The sequence below is a fragment of the Gymnogyps californianus genome, unplaced genomic scaffold, assembly GCF_018139145.2.
Source record: "Gymnogyps californianus isolate 813 unplaced genomic scaffold, ASM1813914v2 HiC_scaffold_32, whole genome shotgun sequence".
In the NCBI taxonomy this organism is placed as follows: domain Eukaryota; kingdom Metazoa; phylum Chordata; class Aves; order Accipitriformes; family Cathartidae; genus Gymnogyps; species Gymnogyps californianus.
This window is the reverse complement of record NW_026114202.1, coordinates 1,013,535-1,037,797: the sequence shown is the minus strand read 5'-3', so window position 1 is coordinate 1,037,797 and position 24,263 is coordinate 1,013,535. Positions and strand designations below refer to the sequence as shown.

General features: G+C 53.9%; 1 protein-coding gene across 1 annotated transcript in view; it reads right to left on the bottom strand.

Moving 5' to 3' along the window:
• Positions 1 to 16,487, bottom strand: part of HDAC7 (histone deacetylase 7) — a 48,252-nt gene extending 31,765 nt beyond the window's left edge. Inside the window, exon 1 of the mRNA XM_050914090.1 lies at positions 16,322 to 16,487. Within this exon, the coding sequence (XP_050770047.1) occupies positions 16,322 to 16,424 (103 nt within the window). The 5' untranslated portion in view covers positions 16,425 to 16,487. The remainder of the gene's footprint in view (positions 1 to 16,321) is intronic.
• Positions 16,488 to 24,263: the final 7,776 nt, after the last annotated feature.

The window sequence follows — 24,263 nt, the reverse complement described above, 5'->3', positions numbered from 1 at the left end:
TGTTTTGGAGGGCTTCGCAGGTTATCGCTTGCAGCCCTTTTTCACGATCAAGGTGGTGACAGAAACCGCTTTTCTTAAAACAAACAAACAAAAAACCAAACAAAAAATATATATATAAAAGGCTTGAGATGCTTTTAGGACCTGAGCTGGGATTTCAGGACTGGCACCACCCAAACGAGCATCACAGAGTCAGCAACACAGCCGGACCCACAAACCCTTCCACCTCCGCAGCCTTGAAGGGCCACAGCAGGGAGAGAAACAGGAGGAAGAGAAGGACGGACGATGCCACACATCCCTGCTCCTCCCCACCACCACCCAGCCCTGCGACCCCAGAGCACGGGCTTCGCTGATCCCACTGGAGCAGGGAGACCAGCCCTCTGCAGCCTGGCCTCTCTTTACCTGCCGAAAAGCGGGGCCAGGCACTCTCAAAGCCCGCGCTGCTCGCTGAGCTGCTGGCGTCGCTCCCGAAGCCCGGCCGTGCAGGCAGCACTACGAGCAGAGCTGCTCCGGTCCCTGAAGATTCCCAAGTGCATTTTTGTCCCGCTGATGTGTTAAAAATAGAAAGCATCAGTATTATTGTCCTGCAAGCAAATATAGAAAGATTACATCCTCACTGCTAAAAATCTATGCAACAGAGACTTACTCTAATAGAGACACATAGGAAAGCTCTATTTCTGGAGCAAGTAACTCGGGAAGTTAGCACAACATCCTTAAGAGTATTCGTTAAACTGACGCACTGCGGCATTAAACACCAGTGGTAAACTTGCCTTCCCCCTCCTCTCCTCGCTTCCCTGGGGTTTTTTTCAGGCTTTTACGCATCTGCCGCAGGCCGCCTGCCTGCGCTGGCCTCCGAGAAGGGTGCACAGGCTTGCACGACACTCCCACCGAAGAACATACTGCCCCGGTGCTGCCCTCGCAGATGGGAAAGCAAGCGTGATCCAATTTGGGAGTGGTCTTGTCACCGTCCTCACTTAACACTTTCCAGCTCTAAATGAGGCATTGCTGCAAGAAAGCGGGTAACGCCATCCCTACGGCAAGGGGAGAGGGGCTGCGCAGAGCGGGGAGCCAGAGGCAGCCGGACTCTCCATCCCAGCTCCGGTTCCCAACAGGTAAAAGCAGTTTGCCTGCTCCTTTTGCAAAAGCAGTTTGCATGCTTCCCCCTAAAGGGAAAAGCCACCGGTGACCTCAGTGACAGGAGACCTGCTGAGCTTCCCGGTCCCCCCTTCCCCGCTCCCGTCCGTCATCCCTGCTGACTCCGGAGGGAGGGGGGCCTCAGCCTGAACCTCATTCTTGGAAAGGGAAGATTTCTACACCAGCTCGGCCTTTCCATGAGTGTTTGTGCTAACGCACTGGGCCGCTCCCACCCAGCTGGGACTGGGCTCTAGATCCAATTTCATTTCTCAGAAAATCACACGGGAGATGAGAGGAATGTGTCGGGTCACTTCCAGCTCCAGGCGGGAACCCTGGCTTCTGCAAAAGCAGCCCTAGGAGAGAATAAAAAACCATCGGCAAGGGCATGTCTGTCCTTCCAGCAGCTCCCTGGAGAGGTGCCTAACATGGAGATGCACCAGAGGACCCACCATCCAACACCAAGCCGGCTCTGCAGGCCACCACGCTCCGGACTCGGCAAGCAGGAGCCGCAGCCGGCAATGCTCGCCCCTCGCCCCGCAGGCGCCCAGATGCTGACCGACGCGCAGCACCGCAGGCATTGCTTAAGGGATCACTCAACTCCCAAACAAAACAGCCTCAGGCTTCCAGCCTTCGCCCGCTTCGCCGGGGGCAGAAGCACCCTGCGGGAGAGCCTGGGAGGAGGCTGGGGTTGAGAGGTCACACCATCATCCCCAACGCACGGCAAACATCGCCCACTCATCACCACCAAGGCAGCGAGGCTGTAAATACACTCCTGCAGACGCAGCGAATAGACCAAGCATAACTCACTTCACCCCCTCCCCTTCTCCCCAAAACAAAACACACACCCAGAAACAGAAGGAAACCAGTCAGGAAAAACCCGACAGTAATTCAACAACTATTTCAAGCGTTTTCATTCCCAGGAGGCGGCTGCTCTGCCCTCTGCCGCATCCCCTCTGCCGTACCGGAGCTGCCCGGCGCCCCTTCGCCATCCCATGCCAGGTGCTGGTGGGCCAGCCTGCCGGGGCCATTCTCTCCTCATTTAATACCGTGCACATCTCGGCTGGCATTTCAGTGCGAAGGCAATGCCAGATTTCTCTCTGCTGAGCCAATGCACTTGGAAATGCATGACGACTTCAGCAGATTAATTGGAAACACAGCCTGGGTGTTGCAATCCCAGGAATGACTCCAATTTCAGGAACAAATGTTTTCATCTCTAACTGGGAGCAGTCACCCAAGTGGAAGGGTGCATTTTTGTTGCTGTAGCTCACCCCTCCCCTGGTGTGCGGGCGGTGGGAAGAGAGCTGCATCTCACCCCGACGGGGCCACCGCGCCGGCGCTTGCGTCACCGGGGAGCTGCTGCTGCAGGGATTCCTTACGCTCCCAGCCGGCACCGGAGAGGGACAGCCCAAGGTTTTCCTACGTCGATCTCCTTTTGCAGCACTGCATCGTTCCTGCCAGGGTCTGCAGCCTCCTCTGCCAACAGCAAGAGGTGGGAGAACAGGAGCGGACGTGAGGGTCCCCTGCTGCAGGTCATCAGCTCCCCAGGGATGGCCGTGGGGCCAGCGGAGCCGGCACCGCAGCTCTAGAGCTCAGCAGCCAGCTCCTCTGCAAGGTCCTGCTGTGACTCCGCACACCTCACAAGGGCACCGTTTCCAGCTCTTGCACAGGTGCTTTCCCAAAAGGCCTCTGCCCGTGCCCAAAGCCCCAGGAGGACCAGCTCTGCTGCTCCCCCCATCAAGGCTGGAAAAGATGTCCCTTTACTGCGTGACTCTTGCACCTTCCGTACTCGCACGTGGAAACTCTCACTCTGAAGAGTCCCGAACTCAGCTTCTGCTGGACATGGGCTTCGAAAGCTCAAGGATTCAATTTCTGTGCCTGCAATAGCTGGAGGTGACTCTTCTGCTCTACATCCAACGGGTGGTGACAGCCTGGGCCACCACACCACACACCTCAGCAGTGCTGGAGGAGACGCTGCCGGCCAGCTCAACTCAGCTCCCCAAAGTCAAACCCAGGAGTTTGAGGAAGAAAGGACCTATTCCCACAGCGAAAGTCCTGGACTGAACTTGCCAGAGGCTGAAGATAACTCCCCACAAGACCATTCGCTCCATCTAGTGGCAAGCCATTCCTGTGCTTCCATATTATTTTCCACCCCCTCTACAGCAACAACTCTCCCCTTTCCAGGAGTTTCAACATCAGTTTGCCATTTCTTTGCTCAGTCGTGTTTGCTGCCAACCTCCCATGCTCTCTTAGGTGGTCCCTCTGCAGCCATTGCAACTCTTGATGTTCTCCCTTTGCTGCCAAAACCAAAAAGCTCTTCCGCGGCTCGGCAGCTGTGCAGCGGCTTCCCCGCTCCCGAAGCTTAAGATGATAAGGGAAGGAGAAAAGCTGGTCTATCCACCCTCAGAGCCCTGGCAGGGAAGTCTGCTCTGATATCCTGCTGCCAGGGCTCCTGCAACCCAAGAAAAACTGTGTGGGCTGTGAAAGGGCATGTGGCTGCTGCTGGAGAAAAAAAAACTGGCAAGCTGGGAGCCCAGGGACAGGCTCAGGGAGCAGCCAGCTCGCTCGGCTCCGGCGAGCCTGCACATGTGGGTCAGCGAGCACCCAAAAGGGAAGGAGGGACTGGCTCTGGAAGTGCTGCGGCTGCTTTTACCGATCCTTGTCTCTGCTGCAGACAGACATGGAGCAATGCCTGGGTAAATTCCTGATTTGGCAGAGGTGCAGCAGGAGACTCTCCTGCAGCGAGCGGCAGGGATCTGGAGCTAACAGCGAGCAAGCACAGCCGCTGCCTTGCACAGCCTAGATGGAGGCCATTATTTCAGCTAGATAAAAAGTATTTTAATCTTCCCAGATAAATCAGCTCCTGCAGGCCTGATTTCTGCCAGCTTCACCTCCTCTCCCAGCTGTTTGGCCTCCCCCTTGAGCAAAGCCCTGCCAGAGCTGAAGCCTGACCCAGGAGCGGGTGCATCCAGCAGCACAGACAGACCTGAGCTGCACAAAACCTTCCTGCAACCCCCCTGCCCCGCTCCAGGCTTAAATCCACCGACCCCAGCCCCAAATCCGATTCCCTTCTTAGTCTTTGCCTCATACAGCATTTTTTTTCTGCATGAAAACCACAACTCCCAGCCAGGCCTTTGGGTCGTGATTTCTATTCCCTGCCATAAAGTTCCTAACCCCTTTCTTACTCAGTGAAATAAGAATTTCTAGACATGGAGGAGCTGCAAACGCTTTCACTAAGACACCACCGTCCCCTGCCTGCGACCGTAGGCACCGTGCGGTGCCGCGTGCTGCTCTCACCCAGGTCTCCTGCTTCCCACATCAGCCACCTTCCAGCCACGGCAATTTCATCGCATTCTTCAATTGAGACTCTTGAAGACAACATGTCAAATGGCTTCCTACAACACAAATCTGCTGGAAACTATTCACCCGTGACCAAACCTGGGCCTCAAAGTCATGTAAGTCATAGCCTTTCTGCCATTAATTTAGGTATTCTGGCAAAATAAAACCACCAGGTTTTGTAATGAGATGCCACTTAGGGAGCTTTGCTCATCCTAGAGCCTGCTGTGAGATCTTCATTTGGGGTATCCCTATCTCGCTAACTGGGAGATCTGTATGCTAATGCTAAGTACATCAGAAAAGCAACCAGCAGCATGTAACTGGGAACCTCTCTTCTGAACTGGGCTGTCGGTATCACACTGGTCAGTAGGTGGGTGAGCTCTGGCAAAGTCTTGTCTCTCATTCCCAGGGTCAGGAATGCGCAAGAGCTGCTGCGAGCAGATGAACATGGAAACCACATGGACAGAGGGGAAAGCCATGGGGTTTTGCAAGGATCTCCTCCAGCAGGCAGCACTGTTGGGAGGCCTCCCCCACCGAGCCAGAAGATAAGATGGCAGAAGGGAGGACATGCAGATTTGTGCAGATACAGCACACACCCAAGCTCAAACCAGGCCTAGCCCACAAATCCTTCTGCAAGTTTCTCTGTCCCACCTCCAGATGTGCCAGCACCCCATCCTACACCCTGCACCCCTCCCAGGCTTCTCCTCAGTCACACCCTCCACCTTCTTTGCTCGCTTGGCACATTGTCCCAGACACGTCCGCGTGGTGTGAAACGGCCTCTCCGTGCCAGCATCCCAACCCCGCCAGCAGGGAAGCAGCCAAGCGCTATCACTTGTTCCCATCGCCGTCACAGGCTATCATCCAGTCTGGGCTCCTACAGAAGAGAGAGCGAACCTCCACCCAACCAGCACAGTTACTCATGAGTAAGCTAGACCCAACAAGACATCCAACCCTGACAGCAAGGTCCCACCAAGGAAAAAAAAATAAAAATCCTCCCAGTTCCTTGATCTTGACAGATCGTTCAAGGGTTCGTCATCATCACTGTTACAAATCCACACCTCAAAACACAAACAAAAAATGGCAGCCAATAAAACTGACAGGAACCACAAACGAGACTTGTAGATATTTGGCCAGGGAAGGAGCAGACTCCAGACATTTCTCCGGGGACTCCATTCTGCTATGATCTGACACAAGGAGAGATCAGATGTGGCATTGCTAGGATTGTTCACATAAGATGGACAGGGCCAACACAGAAACCACAAGCTAACCTCTGCCTCCAACACATCGTTTTGGTCCATCAGCCAAAGGAGCTGATGCCTTGAGTCTCCTTTGCCGAGATAACCAGCCCGAGCTTCATCGTCATCTCTCCCTGCAAGGCAGATCCTACATTTTTGTAGTTTTGAGTCTTTTCCATTGAGTCACTGCCCTTTCTGAAGTAGGTAATGCTGTGGCCAGCACTGTACTAAGACCACTCAAAGAGTCATGAGCTACAGAGGCGATGACATCTCCTTACTCCTACTTGATGCTTCTTGGCATCACTCAAGAAGCACAGACTCAGTGGAGCCTTCAACCCTGTTCAGTTATTTTCAAGGACTCAAGCACAGCCACCATGGCATTGCCTGAGCAAGACCAGCATCATCTCTCTCCTGACAGCTCAGTTCCTGCTCACGGATATGGATGCTGTTGATCCATGACAAATAAACCTCTACTAGCAAAACCAGCAAGAAGTACACACAGTCCTGCACACGTAGGGAGACAGAGGGCAAAGGATGCCCAGTAGAGACAAGCTGCAGGCACATCTTTATTGCTCGGTTGCATCTACATCAGGAGCACTTTGCAGCTACAGACCACCAACACAGTGCTCCTAGTCTTCAAAGTCTAAAGACTAGTTTATACTCCCAAGGAAGAAGGTTAACATTCACCTGCAGTATTTACAAACAAAGATAACAAGAAGAACAGAGCTGATGTCTAGCTCCCCAACTCTCTGCAAGGCCCCCACCTGTCAGTACAGGGTTCCTCAGGTTGCTGCTCGCCCCAGAATGGGGGGTGCATTGCAGCAAGCCCTCTCGGTGACAGATGAGACACAGAACCACCACCCCCTGCTTGGTTACAACCCACTACTGGTTATTTATTTTAATCAGAGTAACTGCATGGTGCAATCGAAGCGCCAAAGCATGTCTCAAGAGCCCCTACAATTAGCATGGCAGGCTGGGGGCATCGGGGATCTTTTTCCGCAGTGCCTTTACCTGCAACTGTTCAGCATCTCTAAGCCTGCTCATGAAGTACTCCTAACCATATCGGAGATGAGCAGAGGGCTCGTGACACCTGCGAGCTTGTCCTTCAGGTTGTCCCGTAAACTGCAGTTGTACACTTGCATCGTTGCATTTCACAAGTCACACGCTGTAACAGCTGTTGGCCTGTTGGTTTCCCTGCTCCTAAAACAGCACAACTTGCACCAAACCATAGTTTTTCATGGTCTCAGTAGTCATTTTGCCACTAAACTTCCACTGAGAGACTCAGAAATGTTGCAGAAACGGCCCCTGCAGGATACGCTGGGAGGTGTCTGCAGAGAGCACATGCAGGGCTGACCATCACCAGAACTCCCCAGCCCCGCTTATCTCATCTGGGATACACATGACGGTGCCCTCACTATTTCCCAGTCAGTCCTGAAAAATAAAACTCTGGAGTCCGACTTCAGGGTGAGATCCAAATCCACCAGCTACAGCTGTGATTCATCTGCCAGAGTCGACATTTCAGTGCAGATGGCTGAGCTGGCTGCAGAGGCACCAGCAATAATCCCATCATGGACATTCTAAAACGGTGCGGTTTGTCTGCCCCAGCAGCTCTTCTGCCTGCCCAGAGCGTGGCAACGTGTGGTTCAGGCTCAGACGTAAATGCCATCGCTGCAGACACCTAAAACTCGCGGAGTTAAACCAGATGCATGCCGCTCCCAAGAAGCGAGTGGCAGCTCTGTCGGCTGCACGGATCTGCTCTCCTCTGAATCTAAGTGGAGCCCAGATGACCGGTTCAGCTCCCTTTACAGGAGTCAGAAAGCAGGGTCCCCGAAACGTGTGTTGAAATCCCCCACAAAGCATTCCCTCTGCAGCGAGGCCGTGCCAGGGACAGTTTCATTTGTGCCAATTTCACAACTTCTCCGAGACACGAGGAGTTTAACAAAAACCCTTCCCGCAATTTAAAGGAGCTTTTTAAGGCTCCATGTTGCAAACGGAGGCTACCCAAGAGCTACTAGAAAACTGAATTCACAGCCTAAAGATGACAGTATCCTCCAGGCATGCGAAACCTGGGGTGTAACAGCGCTTTGGGGTCTACGTTGCTCTGAGCATCTTTGAAAGCTGCAGCCAGCTCAACCCACAGATGACACCAAACTCCGCCTGTTCTCTCTCCCTGAGCATCCCCAGATTTTGGGACGCTGCACAGCCCTACACGTGATTTTCTACCACAGAACCAGGGCCAGTGCTGGTCCAGTGAGTGCCGAGCACCCGCCTGGCTCAGGTGTGCCATCCCGGGAGGACGGGCACAGCCGCGCGGTGGGTGTTTGCAGGTGCTCCGTGTCCATACAGGTGTACGACTTGGATGTTTGCCTTCCTGGGTGTTTATCTGCGGGCTGTGTCTGCACACAAACTTATCTCCGAGGGGAGGGGTGTGTTGTTCCTGCACACACTGTTATCTCGATGGATGTGGGCCTTCCTCCGAGGCAAACGCCGCGTGGGTGAGCTTACCCGCAGGCCCCGCAGCTCGGTACCCGCACCGGCCTTGGCTCCTCGGCTGCCTGCAGCGGTGCTGGGGCCCGCAGGAGCGCTCCTGCTCCTCTCCATCCCTCCTGCCCTCTCCCTAGCTCAGCCCCAGTCCCTTTTTCACCACCCAAGCGGGTGGCAGTGAAAAATGCAGCAGCTCTTACAGGGAGAGAAAGGGAGGGAGATGTGGGAAGGGCAGAGCAGGGAGGACGGAGGGATGGTGGGGTCCCAACGGAGGAGCGCTGACCCATCTGGACTTGTTTGGGATCTCCCCACAACTTCTCTTGACAGAATGACCTCAGGAAGAGCCCCAATTTCTACGTAAGCACCTCATCTCTTACCATCTCACTCCAGCTCTCTAGTTCACAGAGGGGACAATTAACTCGGCCATTTCTAATGTTCATCTAACGTGGACAAACCTTCCAGAGAAACCTCCCAGCACATCCTCACCACTGGACCCGTCCTGGCCCAGAGACGAGGTCTGTCTGCTGCAGTCCAAGGCCATCACCTGTCCTGGGAAGGAAATAACTTGCCCTCACATCACCACAGCATCATTTGGAGACCTCCATCTCAGTCTCCTGTGCGCGCACTGGCACTGCCTGGCTCCATGGGGTCCAGACCTACCAGACGTGTCTGTGGGCACTTCTCAATCACTTCGTACCTTTCCAAAACACCCAGAACAAGCCGCAGCGGAGGCTCCTGCAGCACAGCGGGGGGAAGGATGGCTCTGAGCCTTCCAGACAGTGCTCTCGGCAGTGCCCCGGGACATTTGCTTTTTTCACAACACCAGGATATTGAGTCACGGTCAGCCTCCCTGTAGCCTGCGCTCGCCCATGCAATCACCCGGCTGCTGGGGTGCGCGACGTTACCCAAGACACGGCTCAGTCTCCAGGCTCCCTGCGCACACTCGACCCTCTCCCTGAGCTCGGCAGCTCTGAACCTGCCGAAACGAGGAAGCTGGGAAACTCCTCTTCTGGCAGAGCTCCTGAGCGAACACAGCTTGTGTATTTGTTGCCTCGGATCTACCCAGTCTCCTCTAATTTGCCCAAGAGCCCTTGGCTTCTTATGCCCGCAAGTTCAGCTGTCACGGGCTGTGGGAAACCTCAGCTTTGGAAATGCGGCATTTACAGTGATGCAACTCGGGAGACATTCGTTGTTCAAAGTTGTTTTTAAGGCGGCGAGGTGGATTAACCAGCCTGGTTTAGGAATTGACCCTTGATGCAGACGGCAGTGGCCAACTGCCTGCCTTGCAGCCTACATGAGCTGTAACCTTACCTCCCTTCCTCTCCCTCCCCCACAGCCCCGGTCCCTTTGCTCACACGGTTCCTGCAATTCCTGGCCCTCGGCTTCGATGCATTGCACAGCATCCGCCACCATCTGGGCTCCATTTAGGGGAGCTGATGTTTTTCACAGGGCTGTAATCTAAACTTTGGTATTAAGTTTACATCTTGCATACCAGCGTCTCACCACTGAGCCTGGCCACGCAGAAGGGGTGTCTCGGCTGCCAGGCTCTGTCCTACCGCGGGAGGATGCGGCATGTCGGCGGCTCCGCGTACCTGGGAATTGGGCTGCCATGAATGCAGAAGACTGAGAATCAGGGATCCATACGCACAAACCACCTATAGATCCAGTGAGGCACTGACCCTGCCAGCGGGTGCGAGCTGGGAGAGCCCAACAAGCTGGGAATCAGGTCAGCTTCCCCCAGGAGCCCAGGGAGGCTGCAGGTGGGAGTCAAAGCCCTAAATCGGCATTATCCAGGCTCCGTATCTAGCAGCAGGAAATTCTCCTAATTTTTGGCCTTAAACCCTACCCTTATCTCCATCCAGACACTGCAGAGTCTTTTAGAAGAGTCAGGTCCTGCAAGTGGTGATGGAGGTTGCTCTTTGGAGGGGGGCTTCTTTTGTGGAGGCAGGGAACAGACACCAAGAGCCTTTGGGAGCAGACGAGCATCCAGTGTAGCATCACAGGCCTGCTGCTGCTCTGCTTGACCCACACTGAGCAGATACAGCCTTTGAAGCCAAGTTCTACCTCTATCTCCACCAGCAGCAATCCCAGACTGCCCACAGTCTGCTGCCTGAGCCCCTGCAAGCCATGCCTGTGGAGCAAGCAAGGAAGATGAGACACAAAGGGACGGTCATTCCCACCACCAGCTCTGGCCAGCTGGCAGAGTCCAGCTTTGAGCTTGCCCTTTTGACGCACAGGCACACTTGTCCTCTCCAGCTGCAAATGGACAACCTAAACCATGGCTCCTAACCTCTTCTGAAGCAAAGTTTGATTATAAATTTGGCCGAGTTAAAGAGGTTTGAAAAAGCACGAGTGTCCCCCAGTTAGGCATCACATCAGATCATGCTATGAGCAAGCCAATTGTGTTAGAGCAAACATCACCTACCTCTTCACTGGGAGATGGAGGCTGGACATCCCCTTGCCACTGCCAGCTCCCAGCATCCTGCCTCCTCTCCCCATCATGATTTCTCACCTCCCATACCACAGGCTCCTCAGCTCTGTCCCTACAGCCCTAGCCAGACAGCAGGAGTCCAGGCTGATGCTGAGCTCCTGTGGGTCCCAAGTCTCACTTGCTGAGGCAGCTGGACCCCTGCACCATCTCTAAGGGCTGGAGCTTATGGAGGAGGAGAGCAGACATCCATTTTATGTTATCTCTGCTGGTCAGCTGGGAAACCAAGTTTTGCAAGGGCTATTCTGGGTGGAGAAGAAGAGGGGTACACCTGGGAAAGGCTAGGGAGCTGGAGATGTGAGCATAGGAAGCAGAAGCAAGTCAGGCGGCAGGGATGCACAGTGGCTTATGCACTGCCTGGTCCACCACTGCTTGCATTCAAAACACAGCACAGATGCAATCAGACCAAGCAGGCCATGAGCTGCTGCGCTGTTCAGAGAAGGAAGGAGTCTCTGCTGGGCCAGGGCCCAGAGCCAGGGGTCTTTCAGCAATGCAACATGCAACACCGCTGAGTTTGCAGGCACCTGCTCTCGCAGCAGCCTATACTGCAGAGGTGAGACATGCTGGTTGTTTTGGGCAGCAAGATCTGCGCTCCCAGGAGCATGCCAGGACACCTAGTTAGACTGGGCTACTACCAGACTGCTCTCCACCCTCTTAGGCTCCTGCTCCAGCGTATATTAAACAGACATCAAAATGCACAAAGAGTCTCTAGCACGGAGCTGCTCAGAGCTCTCCTTTCCCAGACCAGTGCCCTATTAAACATCAGCGTCTCCCATCTCATATCCACCTATTCCCTAAGAACCGATAGCAGAGTCGATCAGCCAGGCTGTGACGGGATGACAGGCCCACCACATGGTTTCACAAGGCTCCTGACCCAGCTCCAGACAGGCAGGGCTGCCTGCAAGCAGGCGACGACCGGCCACTGTCCCAACACAGGATGTCGGAGCAGCAAGCAAATGAGGGCAGCACACAGAAACCCCAGCTGCATGCAGGCTCCCGCCATGGAAGTGCACACGAAAGAAAAGCCAGCTTAAAAGCCAGAAAACGCAGGCAAGGTGCTGCATTTGCACAGGGGCTGGCACAACAGCTCCTCTACGAGACACCGGCCCGGCTCTCCAGCCCCCACAGTTATTTATGAACTGCGAGGGCTTGCAGCCGCAGCACCGCCTCTCCAGCCCTCCTGCCAACACACTTTGCCAACGGGCACAACAATTTTTGCAAGAGTGCTGCTAGCTGATCCCGGGCTGTAAGGCTGGTCCGAGCACTGCTGGGGCAGCGGCAGCCCCCAGGCACACCCCCCCGCACCCCAGGCCCCCGCCTGCCCCCCGATATGTCCGCACCAGCCTTCCTCCACCCTCCTCCGCCAGCTGCAAGGTAGGCAGAGCCCCAGCCAGCATCCAGAGGGGCGGCTCTGCTATCCCGCCAGGCAGCCAAGATGGCTCGATCCCAGCAATCCACGAGGCTCAGCCAAAACCAAAAAATAATGTTTTCATACTTTGACTTTTCAGGCAGGATTTAGTCATTTGTGGACACGAGGGCTTGGCAGGACTGCGCTGCCTCCACTTACCTACTCCAGTAAGCAGCTGTTTACGACGGCAGAGCCTTGACGATGGAAGGGAAGAGGAGACTTGTGATTTAATCCAGGTGAATTACTCCTGCTCCCCTTACGGAGCATGCAGCTGATGAGGAAGGGGGGATTCAGCATCCACGCATGCCCGTCGCATCCGGTGCATGGCCAGGGACGGACCCGCCGCACGAGACAAGGCGTCGCAACGCAACCCACCTCCAACAGCTCCGCAATGAGCCACTTGCATAAATCCAGCAGGGACTTTTGCCCCGTCTACCTAATGGCTAAAAAATTAGTTATAGGCAGAAAAGCCAAACCCTCTCTGAGTACACTTGCTTTAAAGAGGCAGAGTGGCTGCGACCTGGTCTGTCATACTAGAAAAGCAGGTTCCAGCCCCAGCTTTGTAAGGGCTGTACAAGCCCTGTTTGCTTACCCCTGCACTGGGGCACTCGGAGTCTGCCTGACATGGGCAGGCAGACCAGAAGGGAAGCGATAATCGATACAGGCTCGTGGTGGCTAGCTGGGGGCATCCCTCAGAAATTCTCCGTGCGTGGATCCAAGGGTTTGGCCTCCAACTGCCCCAGCCTGGGCCTGACAGGCGGGTTACAGAGCCAGCCTCATGCATAGGAAGCTTTCAGAAAGACCGAAAAACATTTTTAAAAAGAAACTGTGTTGGCTGAGGAGTGGGTGCTGCTGTGTCCCCCTGCCCTGGCTTTCCCTTCTCCGGCACCACGTGCTGAGTGCCACCTTTGTGCTCTCCTCCTCCATGATGCAGCTCTTTGGGCTCAGAGCAAGACCTCCCCATGTCCCGGGAGCCACTCTTTGTGTTCGCAATAGCGATGTTTGCCTCTCTACCCCAATTTCAAGACCCCTCTCCCACCGAGTCCCTGGGTCGCCCATCCTGTGCTGGAAACCAAAGCACAGAAGAGGAGCCTCCTGCCGATGACCGAGCTTGACGTGCCACCTCGACGCCAGACAAAGATACAGGTAATAGCCAAGCTCATCATACACAGCGTGGCTGTCTCATCTCAGCATCCTGTAGACCCCCTTCAAAATTCCGTATTTAAGGTGGAAAGGGTCTCCGGGTTATTCTTCCCAACCCAAGATACGCAGTGCTGCATCTCCCCACTCTCCTGCAGCTCCCAGACCAGGTCACAAGCACAGCCAGGTGCCTCCAAGCTCCGGAGAAGAAAGGGATGCAGTTTATTGATCAGGGTTTGCAGGAAAAGAGCTCATGCAGAACTAAGGAAACAGCTTCTGCGACCACGCAACCTTATTCTGCCACCACCGTTATGAGCACCTGTTTGGTTCCTCACCCAGGACCTTACCTTAGTCCTAAAATCACCTTACAAGCATCCCAAGAGCCTTGGCCATCACTGCTTCAGAGCAAGCCCAGCTCCAGGGAGCCCTAGGGAAGTCACCGACAAGGCAGGAGAACACCTTGCTGACAACCCCAGCCCTCTGTACACCTCAATACACTCTGCAGGAGCTACAAGCCCAGCTCGGAGCAGCCAGGACAGCCTGTGGATCTTCTATAGAGGAGTCAAAGTGCCAAGAGCCCTTGCACTCAGGAGCCAAGGTCCGCTTTAATCCCCTAATTCTTCTTCTCGAGTCAACAGCAAGGTTTGCCCTTGCTACCATGCAAAAGATAGAGCCATCTTCACCTCCCAAGGCCTGGCCCATGGGAAAGGATGGATTTCTGTCTTGCAAAGGTGTCCTCAATGCCTTACAGTACCCAAGCCACCATGTCCCTCTCTTAGTCTCATCACAAGGCCTTGGGCGTGGGATCAGACAAACTGGGAAGGCAGGTTACGAATGCACGAAGGAAGCTCCACCAACACCTCCAGTTTGCGAGAGCGTGGTGGATCCCAGCATCGTAACAAGCAAATGGTTTATCCAGCCGCAGAGCCAAAACCTCCCTACAGCATCTGCAGACGGTGCAGAGAGACAGGCAGGCTCTGCGGCACATATTCTCTGAGGAATTTAAAAAAAAAAAAAAAAAAAAAAAGGGAAATTGCAAGAAGCTACGAGGAGTCTGCCACCACTGCGTCATGTGTCTAAGCCTGCTTCTTCTTCTGATGAGCTCTGACGACCGGAGGATGCGAGCTGGGAGAAGGACTAGGCTGCAGGAGGGCGGGCAGGGCTTGCCGTGCGCCAGCACTTCCTCCGAACCTCTAAACAACACCAGATCTGTTGGCGAGACCTTCATGACGGTTAGACAGGCTGCCTCTCTGCATAGAAAGAGGATAAACCAAGTCTAATCTAGAGTGCCAGAAGACGAGGACAACAGGAGGAAGGGAGAAAAAACTGTCCCATTCATCTCAGCAAAATATTAGCTCTGGTGCAACTCCCCACCTTAGTATCAGATTAAAACTTTTCAGGCACGAGCCCAAGGCTTATCTGCTGCTCCCCTCCCTTCTCCCACATTCCTGTTATTAAATCAACTAACGCTACTTATCTACAAATCCTGCCTCTTAAACCAGCAAAGCCACACCACGGTTCCTGCAGTGTTGACACTCCGCCGTGTCCCTTTGCTTAAGCGGAGAGCCCAAGGGGATGCCAACAGCTCACTCCCCACAAACCATGCTCTCTCTGCCTTCAAAGCTTATCCACTACGCAGGTCCCACCACGATGTGGTTCCCACCGTGATGCTCTGCAGCCAGCATCTCCATTTTCACCCAGTGATCAAACCACTCAAAGCATCCCAAAGGCTGAATTTCCACAGGAGCCTATAGCAAAGTCGGCGTGGAGCAAGTCTTCAAGGAAAGGGAGTTATTCCAGAGTCGTGCTTCGTAACCAAGCGTGGGATAAAGCTCAGAGGCACACAGAAGAATTCACTGAGGCAGTGCATGGATCAGCAGCACAAACCCATTAAGCCCCGGCCACTGGCAGGAGAAGTTTTTCACCGAGGAGCCTCTGTGCCCTCCAGGCAGACTCCACGCAGAAGTTGTACAGCTGTCCCGAATTTGAAAGACAGATAAGGCTCAAATGATTCATTCAGTGTAAACCTTTATTTGTTCTTGCTTACCCAGAAGGAGCCAGCAGCTGCTAATGCTAAACTGGGCCAGCTCCCAAGCGCAGACAAAGGCCTGCAAAAATGGGTTTAAGGAGGAACTGATTGTTTAAAAAGCAATCCTAGAAGAGGGAGTTAGAAAGAGGGAGTGCAGCGCAGCGCAGGAGGAAGAGGAAGCCAGAGAGCACCTAAAAATAAATTTTAAAAAAAGCAGTCAGGCACAGGACAAAGGCCTCGTCTGCACGTGACCGTTACCCGCAGCGTAGGCAGGATGCGAACTTGGTACACAACACTCACTCCCCAGCAACCCCACGTACAGAGCCTCAACCACCTCCCAGCACGCAGCAAAAGCCACGGCCAGCACCTTTCGCCTCCAGGACAGGCTCGTTTCTACTGTGCCATAAATCCCTCAGGTGCAGGATGCTGCTCCTGCCCGTGCCCTAACCCCAGCACGCTGTGCCTGATCCGCCCCTGGGTGGAAATCCATCTAAGCCCAGCAGAGCTGGCATCAGACAGCTTCAACAATAGTCTGGAAAAGTTAAAGGAATTTAAATGTAGTCTGGAAAACAAGATCTCTCCCAAAACGCACTCTCAAAAATAGCTAAGTCCTGCTGAAGGACTAGCGAGGGGTCCCTCTGCATCCATCTCAGCAGCACCTTCATCAAATCTGAGCAAGAGCTGGCGGGTAAATGGTGAGTTCCCAATGAAACAGCCAGAAAAGGCAGAGCAGGTAACAGATGAGCCTGTCTTGTGTTTGCTGGTGCAACTGGGACTGATGCTGTCTGCTCCCCTCCTGTGGCTACAAGGCTGCGGAAAGCTCCCACGTAGGCACCGAGCTGGGCCCCTGCGTACAGGCAATCAAAACCTCAAAGCCCTTAACCTGTCCGAGCGGTGGCTGTGTCCACCAGACGCAGATTAGAGCTTCAGTTCAGGCCCACGTGTGAAACGTTTTCCATGTGCCGTACAGAAGGATGCTCCCGTGTACACCTTTACCCAGCCCACCCGACTAGTCAGGATTCACAGCCGTGCAAGGAAGGAAAAAATCCCCCAGGGATGGGAAAGGCACTTACAGGACGGGCTGAACATCACCAGCGCAGCAGATATCTTCAGCCTCGGTGCAACACTCTGAGAACATCCAGCTAGTTCCGCTCCCGGGAAGCCACCGCTCCGCATCCCACATTCACTTCTGCTTCGCTCCTGCCAGGCGCGTATCTGGTCATCAGTGCAGCAGTAAGACAAATCTGATAAGGCTGCTCGTAGATGGGTCAGATGCAATAAGGCCACTTAACAGACTCTCGCATACTGAGTCATCCCGTCTCCTGAGCCGTCTGCCTCCTCCGGAGTATGTACCGGCTCCAGCAACTCTTATTTCATACTCACATAAGCGTGGCTCTCTTTTTGAGCATGCAAGTACGAGGCTGCTGAGTAGGGCTCTGCCCAAGCCGTCCCTTCAAAGCTGCCATGAAATGCAAACAAAACTCCTGCATGGCATAAGTTTGCTAGTCTTTACCCTACGGTCCTTGAACTCATGACTACTGAGTAACGCGGCTTGCTCAGCTAACCAGCAAGCTAAGAATAGAGACCTTGAAGTGAAACCTACTGGGATTGGCAGCTATTTTGAGCGCACTCAGCCGGCGGGGCAGCGTGACATAAGAGGATATAAAGAGGAAACTCTGCACAACAACTCTCACCTCACCAAGAAAGATTCGGGTAACAGAAGGTAGAGCCACCACGCGTGCTTTTGAGGCACAGCAAACGCTGTGACGAATCCCCAGGGCCATCTCCTACTTTGCCAGCTCATTCCTCAAAACCCAAGCCACGGCACCTGTGTTTGCAGCAGTGTGATACCAAGCGGGTTGTCCCCGGGCACAGCACCAGCCCCGCGGTGCCCTGAGCATCCCCAGGACCGGCTGAGCCCACCAAGAACTGCACAGCTGGACCCCAACGGGCAGCAGCCCAGTGTGGCCATTGCTTCTCCCCGCCTGGGATCCAGCAAAACCCCAGCAAACCGCCTCCCGTGCTGCCCGCACCTCCGCTGCGCAGCCCACGTCGAGCAGAGCGCGTTGCCGCAGGTTCAGCCTTGCCCAGGCACCTTCGTGGAGCAGGGCTGCCAGAGATCCTGCTGCAACCAAGCGCTCACACACGGCCGAGCCGAGCCTCAAAGGGAGCTGACATGACCAAAGCAACCAGACAGAGCACCCACAAACCCCAAACCTCGTCTTTGCTTTCCAACCTCAAGCAGACCCTTGCAGCTCTTCAGCGTAGCACACCCTTAGAAGAAAGGGTTGTGATTGTGCCCAGTCGCCAGATGTGTTTAGGAAAGATCTGGTCTCGGTTAGCAACCAACATTAAGATTAATGTAGGGAAATTTAAATGGCAATACTCAGAGTGTATTTGATTTCAACCCTTAGATACTGGGAAAACAAACATACAAGCTATGGTTTCTGGAAATCAAACTCACCACCTGAAACCAGTCCCTGCAGCAGCTCTCTGCTAGTTCATAGCGTGTCCGTCTCGTCAGCATGTGCGTTTGAATACTCGTGATGCCAGTATATTCTGCCAGCTTACTCAAAACCGAGAAATGTATTTTCTACTGGTGTTTGGACAGGAGTAAGTCATAAGCAGGGATTGACAGAGTCTACAGTGCTAAATAATTGAATTCCCCAAACCCACCAGCTTAGTCTGTTATAAAAACATCCTCCAAAACTTACACAGGGCATCCGAGGGAACACAGCACCTCCAATTCCAGTCGTCATCCAGACAGCAACTGCTTATTAAGGCCTCTGTCAAACCGCCTGTATTAAACCACGGTTTCAAAGAGGCTGAGCACTCTGAATAAAGATCACAAGCCGCAGATTTGCTTAACACTGCAGTTCAATTATTACAGTGGCGTGAGCCGGCGCTGCTGTCCTCTCTGCCCGCCCCATGCCAGCAGGTGACAGCCACGTGGCTGCAGGGACCCAGACAAAACCCAGCCACCCTGGCACTGTGGCAGGGACTGTCCCCCCAGCTTGGGGAACCCCTCTTCTGGGACACTGCCACCTCCGGCTGGTGGCAGCTCTGTTCTCCAACTGTGCTGTGGGGATAGAAGTGCCACCAAGGACAAGGAGGATCCAGCCCGTCTCAGCCCCAGCGCAGAGGGGAGCAGCAAGGCCACGAAGGGGGCTGACCACGGGCACACGAGGAGTGCCCGGTAGTTTCATCAGGCTTCGATGAGTCCCTGAGCCATGGTGAACTGTGCCTGCTCTCAGGCTTGGTCTCTGTGGAAGCAATTTTCAAGGCAAATGGACCACACTGCAAGTCTGCCCACCAGCACCTCTACACCCTCACTTGGGGACCCCTCTACCGCTGCAGCGAGGTGTTGGTGCAGTCTTGGAAGAAGGAAAAGAAGGAGGCAGGCATGATCCTGAGCTCAGCAGAAGCCAGGAGATGAGCCCCAAGAGAAGCAGAGGCTCCTGCATCCAGGTGCTCTGCAGTGTCTGCAGAAATAGTCAACCCTCCATCCTCGACATCCCTGGGACAGCAAGGAGCCATGTGCCGGTCCCTGCCTCAGCCCTGGGACAAGGACAGAGAGGCCAGAGGACCAAGAGTGAGCCCACACGGATGGCAAAAAGGACGCAACAAAACCTGTGGCTGAGCAAGGCAAGGGAAGTGGGAGAATGGTGCTTCTCCTCTGCGCCAGGCTGTCAGAGGGAGGGAGGGAGCAGGGACACACTCCCACCTCAGAGACAGCCTCTCTGCTGTGAATATTCCCACTCTACAGCCACTAGAAGGTAATACTGGAAAGCAGGCGCTTTCACTGGCCTCTTAAGTGTTGCTGAAGGCAGCTAGATGAAGAAAAGAGTCTATGGCAGGAACAGAAGAGACTGTTTTCACTTGGTAGTTGCACCCCCAGGCTATGTATGGAAACATATCCTCTGCAACGTAAGTGCATCAAGCCGTGAGCAAACCTGGAGAATTTACATAAGCCTTGAAGTTTAGGATACGCATAAAGGAAGAAATTCAGAGAGCAATCCTCACTTTGTCTTGAGCGATTGCTAGGAAGTGACGTTCTCCACATTTTCTGTGCTGCCCAAGGCTTCGCTCTTACGCAACAGCGGCTTTTGAAAAAGCAGCCTCAGCATCAACACTGTTTTCCCCTCCCTTGCGTAAGAGATTCTCTTTCCGCGAAGGCTCAAGAACATCCCCCGGTGAACCGCTCCCAGCACCACTTCCCGACTCCCTCCTGCAGCATCAGGGAGTCCACTCCTCCGCAGAGGCTGCCCCGGTGCCCTGCTTCCACCCTCCACCGAGTCGAACTCCAAGGCACTCGCAGGACCGCAGCATGCTCTGGAGGCTCCTTGGACACGCTGCTCTCTGTCGGAGAAGCAGATGACCCAAGTGACAGGCTGACATCTTTCCAGCGACAACTGGAACACAAACTGGATCAGGACACCTTCCCGTTTTATTTCTATAAATGCCTACCACACTCCTTGCAGGGGGGGAGTTGCCGGAGAACTGGGTGTACTCGAGTAAAAGGTAAGGTGGAGAAAGGGAATAAAAGAGGCAAAGCAGGAGAGGAAGGTGGGAGAGCAGATGGACGAAAAGTCCAGGATCACCTAACGGGACCCAATGAATCAGTACAGGCGAGAGCAATCTTGTCAAGAAACCCAAATGCACCGAGAAGCCCTACCTGCTTATTTCATGCCTTATAACATCAACTGAGTCATTTCTAAAATAAGCAAAGGTTTGGGTCTTGGTTTTGAGGTATGACTTTAGGATAGCTACAGTAAACGGGTAGAGTTTTTTTGGATCCTACGTTACACACTGCGGGGCACACACAGCCCAGAAGAGCTATCAGCTAACAGTGCCAAAAGCTAGGAGCCACAGATGGCCAGCAGCAACTCCCGCTCCTGTTCTACTCGCCGAGTAACCGCTGGGAGGATGCTCCAGGCAAGCACCGCTGACAGGGACACCCTGCACATGTAAAAAATTTCTCCATCAAGAGAAATGAGTCTCTTCTGGAGGCCAGTGTGAGATACTCTCAGTTTCCAGCTCTTCCCCCAACTACTGTATCTCCTTCCCCCTGTTCCCTACCTTTAGCACCCACCTTTCCGGCGCAGAGCCTCCGTCCCGCTGAAGCACATGCCGTCATTTACTGTGGCACAGAGAGGCCGCGGGGTGAGCGCAACCGCGTGCCAGACCAGCAGCAGTGTTTGTTTTGCACTGATGTGAGCAGTACTTTGATCCAACTGTGCAATGCAGCGCTGTGGAAGAGCTAATTCTCCTGCTGGCATGCGTTCCTACTCCTGGATACAAACACCTCACGGGACGAAGCCCAACGTATCCGCCTGCAAGTGAGCGATGTGGTTTGTTGCTGTGCTGAGGTGCAAAAAGCAAGCCAGCCAGCCACCGAGCAAGACTCCAGCCTCAGAGGCACCTTTGTTATTCTTGCATTGACAGAGAGCCCCAGCCACCACACTTTGCCTTGAACAGGGATGGACTAAACGTTTAGGATGAGGGAAGAGAAACAGATACACGTGAGGGACGTGCTAAGGCGCTGAAGCGTAACAGCCGCTATCTTTGCTCCAGCCTCTCCTTGGGGCCAGGACCTCCATGGAGATCCTCACTTTACGACATTCCCTCCCTGCTGAAGACCTCTCTGGGTGACAGCGTAGCACTGACTCAAGGCTCTTTCCTCAGCATCCTCAGATATTGCCCAACAGGGACCACAGTGACACGGACGTATGGCACTCATACCAACTCTGCCACCTCATCGACTCGCTTACGGGTACTTCTGCATCATGCTGAGCATTCACCGCCGTCAGCCCCACTCTGCCAAGGGCTGATGTGCCTTGGCACGAATTCCTCCTCCAAGGTGAGTCTGGGAAATTTCCAACGTCAGTTCAACAAGGGCTTGGGCTCCGTTTGCTATTTATAGTTTGGCAACTGGGACAATGCCACCCAAGCATACCAGCTTCGCTTGTTCTGGCTAAACTCAAACCCAAACGACTAAATCCTGCACAACATACAGCAGCCTCAGAGCTGCCTAAATTCAGCACGCATTCATTCAGTGTTAGCAACTGCTGCTATATCTGGAAGACAGTTTCAAGGGAAGATGGAGCTCTGCAAGGCAGAGAAAGAAAACAAATCCTTTGCCTACATTCTGCAGGACAGCACTGCTCTCCTAAACTTCCCCGGCTTGGCTTAACAAGACCCAAGTTTTTCTGCTAAAAAGTTAACATTAACAGCATTAGCAACTCACACCGCACCCCACCAGCCCCCGCACGCCTCCTGAACTCTGTACACCCCCTTGAAAGCTTCATGACACCATCACATCATACAGCAAATGTACCAACTCAGACCTTCTTTGAGTGACAGCATTGTCTCTAACATACTCCAGGCCCAGCCCCGCTCTTCTTGGAACGCAATTCAGCAGAGCAGCCCGCATACATCCGAAGAGGTGGGAGCAAGGTGACCAGAAAGAAACCACATACGTTAAGGCACCAACAAAGGCAGGAAAACCTTACAGCCGTTCAGCGAGGCTGCTAGGCTGCAAGCAGCAGGGGTTTCTGCAGTATTTTTAGGGCAGTCAGAGCAGCAGACGAGAGACCAGCCGTGCCAGCCAGGAGCTGAACCATGCGGGACTCTCAAAGCCTCGGTCACAGAGGGCTGCTCAAGTCTGACACAAGCCCACCCAGCTGCAACCAGACTGTTCAGACTCAGCAAGGCCAGGACACGCTTCTCTGGCCGTCTGTCATCTCCCTCATTTTACCAACGACACAAAAGTCAGCAAAGAAGCTGCTAATAGGAAGCCAGCCGGCAAAGCCTGAACTGGGGAAGGATGCATTCCTGCCTTCAGGGAGCATAGCAAGGTAATGAGACACAGACATCGGGAAGGACTCCGCAGCTCGCAGGACTGACTCACCTACCCATCCTGTGCTGTCCCGTCCCTCTGTAGCAGAGCGCAGCTACGGGGCTGGATGGAGATCAAAAGGTAATAAATCAGATCAGAAAAACTAAGGTCTTGATGTCTGAACCAGAGATCGAAGAGGAGATTCGCACACCTCCCCTGCGAGAGTCAGGCAATGGAGCAGAAGGAGCTGCCTTGTTCCGGAGCGTTGCCAACACACTTGTTTGGTTTTTCCCCTCCCCAAGGTCCCAGCTGTTAAATACATGATTGCAGGATCTCACAGACTCTCTTAAAAAAGCACGTATACTACTGCATCCCACTATTTGAACAGGAAAAAGCCTGAAAATCTGAGCCACAAAGACTCCAAATACACAACATCTCCTTATTACTGACATTTTCAAACCTCATTTTTCCTTCAACAGCTTCTAAATGGTTAGGGTTTTGCAGCACCGGCTTTCAGCCTCCCAAAAGTTGTTTCTATCCCAGTGCCCCATGGTGGGAGAACTGTTTGGCTTAAGCCACGAATCCCAAAGCTATCAGTGCTGCCACTCACACCCCTACAGTCACCTGCCTCAAAAGACTTTGAGCAAGCAGCCTCCGTTCCCACCACCCGATATAACCTGGGTCTTTACTCCAATCCACAGCCCAGTGAAGTGTCAACACAGAAACCAGGGCCAGAGTCGTGACATGCACGCTCCAGCCACCGCAGGCCTGAATTCCCCATCTCTGCCAGAGGCACAACACACATCCAGACCCACAGTCTCACGAGGACACCAAGTTTATCACTTTGCTAGTCCGGATACAATGCTGTGTCGCATTGAAACGCCTCTACCAGCTCAGAACTGCGCTGGGCAGCACTCAGCACCAACCCAAAGCAGGAGCCTCTCCCCGCCCTGGGGAGGTTCCCGTCCGAACCCCAGCAGGATGCAACAAAGCTGTTTAATAAACTGCAGGAAAAGACACACTCACATGCACCCGTCCACACTCACCTCCGTCCTCCTGCTACACCGTCCCAGGACGAGATACACGCTTGCACAGACCGGCCCTAACGTTGTGACTTGTCCATTCCCAAATGACACGTCCAAAAAGTTTAGGACCCTGTTCAGGACAGGTCTAACCTCATTACCATCCCACGCGCTTACGCCCGCTGAGCTTCCAGCCTCGCTGCAAGCACTTTTACTGCCATTTTCATGCTCCCACTTCCTGCTCACATCAGGCAGCCGAGTAGGAAGTGCTGAAATCCTCCGATCCTCGCTGCAAACCAGGAAGCGCCGGAGATCTCCTGAGAAAGGCTGTGATTTCCAGGCTGAAATCCTCTGCAAACATCTGGTCAGAGGTATCGCATCCGGACCCTCAGAGGGTGAGGCCCACCCTCCCCATCCTCCCAGAGCGTGCTGCTTTGACCGTCTGCTAGAACAAACTCAGGGCAGAAACCACTTACAGATCATCCAGTTGGGCAAAAACTACTGCACAGTCCAAATCCTCAGGCCATTCGCTTCCCTTCCTCTCCCACGGCAAGCGACACCTCGTCTCTCCTGCACACTCGCCACCGAGCCAAGTCCAGTACATCTCAACACCGCCTCTGCAGGAGCCTCCCAACATCCCATTACTCAGCAGAGCCTTGTAACATGTCCAAACCCTGGATAATACCTTTACCATGGAAAAAGGTGTGGGAAGATCTGCTTTTTGGGAGCCTGGGGATTGCCAGCAAAGGGCAAATCTTGGACGACTCACAGATCTGTGGGCTGCATTGGCTCGTATGCTCAGTCTCCAGACAGATCTAGGCTACTCGGGGCATTGACAGCTCTTTTCCCAGTGCAGCTGCTCAGATCTTTTCTCCACAAGGTATTCAGAGAGAAAGAGAGATGTCATTTCAGTAAATACACTCAAGGAGGATGCAACCCAGCAGAGCTGTTAGTGCTGTCGCTCCTCTGCCCTTAAAGCCTCGCTCCCTGCAAGCGCCAGCTGGCCTTCAGAAGGGAAAGGCGACAGGATTAGAACAAAAACGTTCCAGCAAACAACAGGCTTGGGTTTACCATATCTAAACACCCGCTCTCGAAGGCGGCCCCAGGTCCGCGGACCTCGTTCGACCCAATGAGTCGGGGACTCATGAGCCTGAA